This window comes from Gracilinanus agilis, chromosome 6 (genome assembly GCF_016433145.1).
Source record: "Gracilinanus agilis isolate LMUSP501 chromosome 6, AgileGrace, whole genome shotgun sequence".
NCBI classification, from domain to species: domain Eukaryota; kingdom Metazoa; phylum Chordata; class Mammalia; order Didelphimorphia; family Didelphidae; genus Gracilinanus; species Gracilinanus agilis.
In genome coordinates this window covers 166,373,045-166,380,211 of record NC_058135.1, presented here as the reverse complement: position 1 = coordinate 166,380,211, position 7,167 = coordinate 166,373,045, and the positions used below count along the sequence as shown (strand labels likewise).

At 39.7% G+C, this 7,167-nt stretch overlaps 1 protein-coding gene across 2 annotated transcripts in view; it reads right to left on the bottom strand.

The window, feature by feature from the left end:
- Window positions 1-217: 217 nt before the first annotated feature.
- Window positions 218-7,167, bottom strand: part of OCIAD2 (OCIA domain containing 2) — a 25,207-nt gene continuing 18,257 nt past the window's right edge. For both annotated transcript variants that reach the window (XM_044680427.1, XM_044680428.1), the window contains exons 5-7: window positions 6,705-6,752; window positions 1,819-1,936; window positions 218-509 (exon numbers count right to left, since the gene is read on the bottom strand). In XM_044680427.1, the coding sequence (XP_044536362.1) occupies window positions 428-509; window positions 1,819-1,936; window positions 6,705-6,752 (248 nt within the window). In that variant the 3' untranslated portion in view covers window positions 218-427. The remainder of the gene's footprint in view (window positions 510-1,818; window positions 1,937-6,704; window positions 6,753-7,167) is intronic.

Sequence of the window (7,167 nt, the reverse complement as noted above, 5' to 3'; positions counted from 1 at the left end):
AAGGCATCTCCTATCCTTTTCCTTCTCTGCCTAACCACCTTAACCCGCCTCCCCCCCCCCCCCCCAATCTCTTTACACAGTCCTATCACATCTTCATCAGAGTACTTGACAACTGGAGCAATATGGGACAGAGGAAGGCTTGAGAAGATCTCATCTCAGTAAATCTTGGTCCAACATACTTAAAAAAAAACAACCCAAAAACCAAAGAACCACAACATGCAGGTTAAAAGCTTATATTTCAGGTGAGAATCTCATTATAGTAAGATTTAATAACAGAATCACATGTACAAAACATGAGCATTGACGAGTAGAGAGCAGCATCCATTTCATTCCAGTTTGGTAGATGCATCTCATGTGAAGGTACAAAGGGAACATGAAATATATATAAATTCAAAGGCCTGGGGAGGCTCTGAAGGCAGACACCAGCTTAGGAAGCAGAGGCCTGAGAACCGCTCTTCTGATTCAATTCATGCTTTATCTTGCAATCTTCACAGGTCTGGAGGCAGTGCCTAAAGCCAGGAGGGAGAGATTGAGAGAGGGAAGGAGGGAGGGAAGGGGGAGACAGACAGACAGACAGGAAGGGAGAGACAGACAGACAGACAGACACAGGGAGGGAGGGAAACAAGAAGGGAGGGAGAGGGGAATGCTCAATGTTCCATGTCTCTCAAGGCTTTCTGCTTTTGACAGACTATTAAGGGACAGGCTCTGGGCTGTCATGGTTTTAAGAACTCCTGCCAAAGCCAGGAGCTATGAATATGTATTAACTAATTCTAGTAGTTTCTGGTTTATATGGAACCAGTTTACCAACACAATTTAGCAACAACACAAAAATTGATCTAAAGTAAAAAAAAAAAATGTCATTTCTAATCCTTTCTTTGTCCAGTTATTTTAAGATCATTGTAATCATGCCTACATTACACAGCAAAGATTTATATATTATATATAATGTACATATAGACAAACATGTATAATATACCTTATACTATGCACAGTACACATGTATACACATATATCCACACACCAACATATGTAATATATACATATAAAACACGTAGAGATGTATATAAAACATGCATAAGTATTACACATATACAAACATGCATATAAATCGTGTGATATATAAAACATGTGATGCATGTACACAATATATAAAACATGTAACATGTATATAAAATATGTAACATGCACATAAAATTCATGTATACAGACATGTAACATGTGTATATAAGTGTGTGATGCATGGCCATAAAACAAGTAATATATGTATATAAAACATGTAACATGTACATAAATGTGTAATATATGCCTATAAATGTAACATGTATATAAAATGTGTAATGTCTATTTATAAAATGTGTAATGTCTCTCTATAAAATATGTATGTGTGTGTGCTCAATCATTTCAGTTGTGCCTGACTTTCCGTGGGCTCTGGTTTGTTAATGTGATTGTGGACAAATGACGGCTCCTCAGACTCGGTTTCCGCGTCTGTAAAAGGGAGACATTCAAATGGCCTGCCTAACTCAGAGGCCCTTATAAAGAATCAAATGAAATAAATAAATGTATATTCAAGTACTTGTCACAAACAGAGGCTCCTGCTTTTCTAGAAGTAGGGAAGCCATTAGGAGGAGGGCAGGCTAGAAGAAGTCTTCAGGAAACCTGGGCTAGACCAATCTAGATTTCGTCAGATTTCCGGCAGGAGGCAAAGAGTTTCTGGAAATTATTTGGAAGGCTTCAAATGACTGGTGAGTTCTCATTCAGTTCTTGCCCCCTATCCCTTCTCTCTTCTGGTTCCTTTCCCCAGCAGGATGAAACACTCACCTGTTATGGCCTGGACCAAAACCTGCCCCGCGGAGTTCGAATTCTATGGTGTGAAATTTATTTTGGCATGCTCCTATGTATGACACCTTCCCCAAGCCAAATCCCAAGATACCAGCAACTGTGAAAAGAGGTTATCAAATGTTAGCCTCTATTTAAAAACAGATTTAAGGTTCAGACTCTTACCCAGCGATTACCTATGTACTGCTTTAAAGCAGAAGCCGTGATCATCTCTTTAAGAAATTGATTTACCAATCCTTCTAGAAAATGCCCTCCTTAAAGGAAAAGCATTTATGAAGGCCTTGCTATACACCAGACCCTGTGCTAAGCTCTGGGGACATACATAGAAACACGTAAGATACCCTGCTCCGAAGTTCCTGGAAAGACAACCCAATTGAATAAGGGCAGAGCTGGAAAGTGGGGCAAGGATACCGGGGAGCATGGCGGCTTGGTTTTAAGAAAGATATGGTGAAAGCTGTTCTCTCAGAGGCCAGGAGCCTGGGGAGGAGGGCAAGTCCAAGTTCTGGTGGGAAGAGGAGGAAGGATAGAATATAATCAGCAAGATTTGAAATGGCCTCCATCTGCTGGGATAATTGGCTATTATTGATAATACTATGATCCAGGACAATTCTGAGGGACTTAGGACAAAGAAGCTGTCCACCTCCAGAGAAAGAACTGTTGGAGTCAGACTAGAGATAAAAGTATATGATTTTTCAATTGTTTGTTTGGGTTTTGTGCTTTGGGCTTTAGGTTTTTTATAAGATTACTCACAAGAATGCACAATATGGAAATTTTTTAAAAATGTAAAAAAGGAAATGACCCAAGTTTCCTCTATCTCCCATATTATTTCTACTTCTGATTCTTAAGGTGGATAACAGAGTATTAATAAAATGTATGATTTTTATTACAGATATCATCTTATTCTAAAGTTAGGTGTTCATACTCAACCTGTAGAAAATATACCACAATCAGTCCCCACATACATACATCTTCTACTTTTAGAGCCTGTGTTTGGCTTGATTGCCATACAGTGAAATTCTGACCATGCTTCTAGGTAGTTCGGTGAATTAAACACAAGATCTGAATCAGGAAGTATTTCAGTTTGGCCTTAGACACATGCTGGCTGTGTGACCCTGGGCAAGTCACTTAATCTCTGGTTGCCTCAATTTTTTTATCTGTAGAATAGGGATAAGAAAGCAGGCTGTTGTAAGGATCAAATAAAATAATACTTGCACAGTGCCAGGCTCTACACAAATGTTAGTTATCAGTTGGTTGAATATTGTCCTTTTACTCAAAGAGTACCAAAATTACTCCACTGGTGATATCTTTTGATACTTGAATAAATTGGATTTAATCGAGACAGAGCTGCACAAAATCACTGGCCTCACTCTCTTCTAGAGTCATTGAAGTCCAGTGGCAAGACAGAAGTCAAGATGGCGGGTGATGGCTTGGGATGCAGTAGATGACTTTGGCTTCTTTAATGTCTAACTGGGCTCTACTGGGACACTACTGAAAGCACTAAGCACCTGGATAAAGGCAACAAGGAGAGAAATGCCCATTTTAATAGACTAACTAATGAACAGAAAAAGGAGTCCTCTGGACCCAAGGACTGTCCTTGGTGGATTTCTGCTTTGCTTGGTGGTTGAGGATTTCTAACTGCTTTGAATAGCTCCCAGTGCTCTTTGTTCCAGCCAAACTATTCTTCCTCTGTTACTCATATGGAAAATCCTTAAGGGCAGGGACTATCTTGTTTATTTGTATTTGAATCCCAGAACCTAACCCTGGGTCTGGCATATAAGTAAGTGTGTAAGTGGAATTGCTCATCAGCTCCAGGAGGGAGGAAGTTAGGGAGGAGGGAGAGAACATGAATCATGTAACCACGGAAAAATAACTCTCAAATCAACAAACAAACAAACAAACAAACAAAAATAAATAAGGGAGGGTTCAGTTTATGCTTTTTTCCCTCTTCATTTCCATCCCCTGTTTCTACAGTGCATCCCTTCCTTCCTTATACCTCATAGAATCCCTCATTTCCTTCAAGCAAGGGCTTGGATGGAGAGCCAAGGCTCTCCTGTATTTAAATATGACCTGAAACACTTCTAAGCTGTGTGACCCTGGGCAAGTCACTTAACTCCCACTGCCTTGCTTTGCTACTCTTCTGTCTTAGAATTGATACTAAAAAGGTAAAGGTTTTGAAAAAAAGTAGCTCAAGCAGCCCCTTCTTCAGCACAGTCTTTTCCAATTACACCAACTATGAGTGTCCTCTTTCCAAACACTACTGTATTTATTTTGCTTTTATTCTATTGATGCTTATAAATGCACTTGATGTTTCTGCCAATAGGATGTAAATTTTTAGCGTTTAGATCTGGCCAGGTTATTCCCCTACTCCCTACTCGATAAACTGCAGTGACTCTCTGTTACCTCCAAAATTCTATGTTTGGCATTTAAGCCCTTGACAATCTGGCCCCTTCCTCCCTTTCCTATCTTCTTGTGCTTAACAGCCACAATCCAGCTACATGAGTCTACTTGTATTTCCTCACACAACAATTTTCTATCCCATGACTTTGTGTCTTTCTCTATATCTGGATGTCTGGAATGCTCCCATTCCTCACTTCCCTCTTCCAGTCCCTTCAAGATTCAGCTCAAATCCCACCATCCTTAGGAGCCATTCCACAGTTGTTTCCTTTAGTAGAAACAGAAGTCACCATCAAAACGCTTCTTCCTTCTGAGATTGGCATGGGACCCAGGGTTTCCCTCTGGACAGCCCAAACTCCAGAAGTGTCCCAGGTTTAAAAGGACATAGGAAATTCTTTTCTGATTCCCGAAAGCAACATTCCCCCTTCCACTTTCCTCTGGATCTTCTTTTAACATAGATATGTACCTCCCAATTGCCCCCTGATAAGTACTGGAAAATAACCAATCCAATCATCTCTTGAATTCCACAGATCATTCCTTGTGCCCTTGGAACACAAACCATCACCAGACAGCCCTTATATATCCAACCCAATGAATTACCTCATTCCTGATTCAATCCCCTGCCCCTTATCCTGTAACCCCTGTTGTCAAAGGAGTATAAAAACCCCAGACCCCATTTCCTCATGGAGGCAGTGTTCCATCTGCACACTATCTCCCAGCTGTTTGACACTGCTTCCAAATTAATAAATTTCTCTTTTTCGTTTTTAAGCTAATTTTTGGAGTCTTGCATTCTTACAAAAGGGTACCTGCCCCAAACCTAGGGTTTTATCTCAAAGCTCTCCCACAACAAGATGATTAACATTTGCATGTCTGCCTTCTTAAAACATAAGATGCTTGAGGGTGGGGACTGGCTGTTTTCTATCCTTGTATTTCCAGGACTCGGCACAGTTGTGACACATCATAAATGCTTAAGAAATGCTGACTGCCTGGATGGATCCCCCCTCCAAGTGTGAATTCTTGTTTGGTTAGCTTTTAAGATTTATGTGCTAATGCTGGGTTTGTGCCCTAAAGAGATAATAAGGAAAAAGACTTGTACAAAAATATTTATAGCCGCGCTCTTTGCAGTGGCAAAAAACTGGAAAACCAGGGTATGTCCTTCGATTGGGGAATGGCTGAACAAATTGTGGTATCTGCTGGTGATGGAACACTATTGTGCTCAAAGTAATAAAGAACTGGAGGAATTCCATGTGAACTGGAAAGACCTCTAGGAATTGATGCAGAGTGAAAGGAACAGAACCAGGAGAACATTGTACACAGAGACTGATACAGTGTGGCCCGATGAATGTAATGGACTTCTCTACTAGCAGCAATGCAATAATCCAGGACAGTCCAGAGGAACTTATGAGAAAGAATGCTATTCATATTCAGAGAAAGAACTGTGGAAATGGAAATACATTAGAAAAAATGTGATTGATCACATAGTGCGATAGGGATATGATTAGGGTTGTGTTTTTTTTTTTAAAGTCCATTTAATTAATTAAGGATATTAAGGATAAAGATCATGGTTTCATGATTCATGTTCTTTCCCTCCTCTCCTCCCACTCCCCTCTCATAGACAACAAGTAGTTCCACTGGGTTTTACATGTGTCATTGATCAAGACCTATTTCCATATTACTAATATTTGCACTAGAGTGATCGTTTAGAGTCTACATCCCCAATCATATCCCCATAGAGCCATGTGATCAAGCAGTTGTTTTTCTTCTGTATTTCTACTCCCATAGTTCTTTCTCTGGATGTGAATAGCGTTCTTTCCCATAAGTCCCTCAGAATTGTCCTGGGTCATTGCATTGCTGCTAGTAGAGAAGTCCATTATATTTGATTGTGCCACAGTGTATCTGTCTCTGTGTACAATGTTCTCCTGGTTCTGCTCCTTTTGCTCTGCATCAATTCCTGGAGGTCTTTCCAGTTCACATGGAATTCTTCCAGTTTATTATTCCTTTTAACTCAATAGCATTCCATCACCAACAGATACCACAATTTGTTCAGCCATTCCCCAATCGAAGAACATCCCCTCATTTTCCAATTTTTTTGCCACCACAAAAAGTACAGCTATAAATATTTTTGTACAAGTCTTTTTCCTTATATCTCTTTAGGGTATAAACCCAGCAGTGCTATGTCTGGATCAAAGGGCAGGCAGTCTTTTAAAGCCCTTTGGGCATAGTTCCAAATTACCTTCCATAATTGGGGTTTTGATGTTAAAGGATCTCTCTAGTACAGTTTTGAATAACACGGAAATAGGTTTTGAACAATGATACATGTTTAACCCAGTGGAAATGCTTGTTGGATTTAGGAGGGGGGGAGGAAAGAGCCAGGGGAGGGGGGAAGATCATGAATCATATAACCATGGAAAAATATTCTAAATAAAAAAAGGAAAAAAAATTTAAAGTTACCAAAAAAAAAAAAAAAGACTTACGTGCTACTTTCGGCAATGATCCAAACCTTGGGTTTGAGGCTAAGTAACCTAGGAGCAATAGAATATAGTGATAAATTATTTCAATCTTCAAGTAATTTAAATTCACAAAATCAAGAAAATTTGACCATTTGTCCCTTATAAAGAATCATTCTGAAAAACTTACACAGTTCTGTTAAAAAACAAACTGATATGGTTCATTGAGATTTATATATTAATGACATCACCTCAGAGTTTATAACTTAAATATATAATTGGATCTGAGGAAGAGAATTCAGGACAAGCAAACAAAATCAAATCCAGACAGAGTTCAAAAGAACACAGTTCCCAATCTGACCATTCTTCCTCCTCCTTCCTTCGTTCCTTCGTTCCTTCCTTCTTTCCTTTGTTCCTTTATTCCTTCATTCCTTCCTTCCTTCCTTCCTTCCTTCCTTCCTTCCTTCCTCCCTCCCTCCCTCCCTCCCTC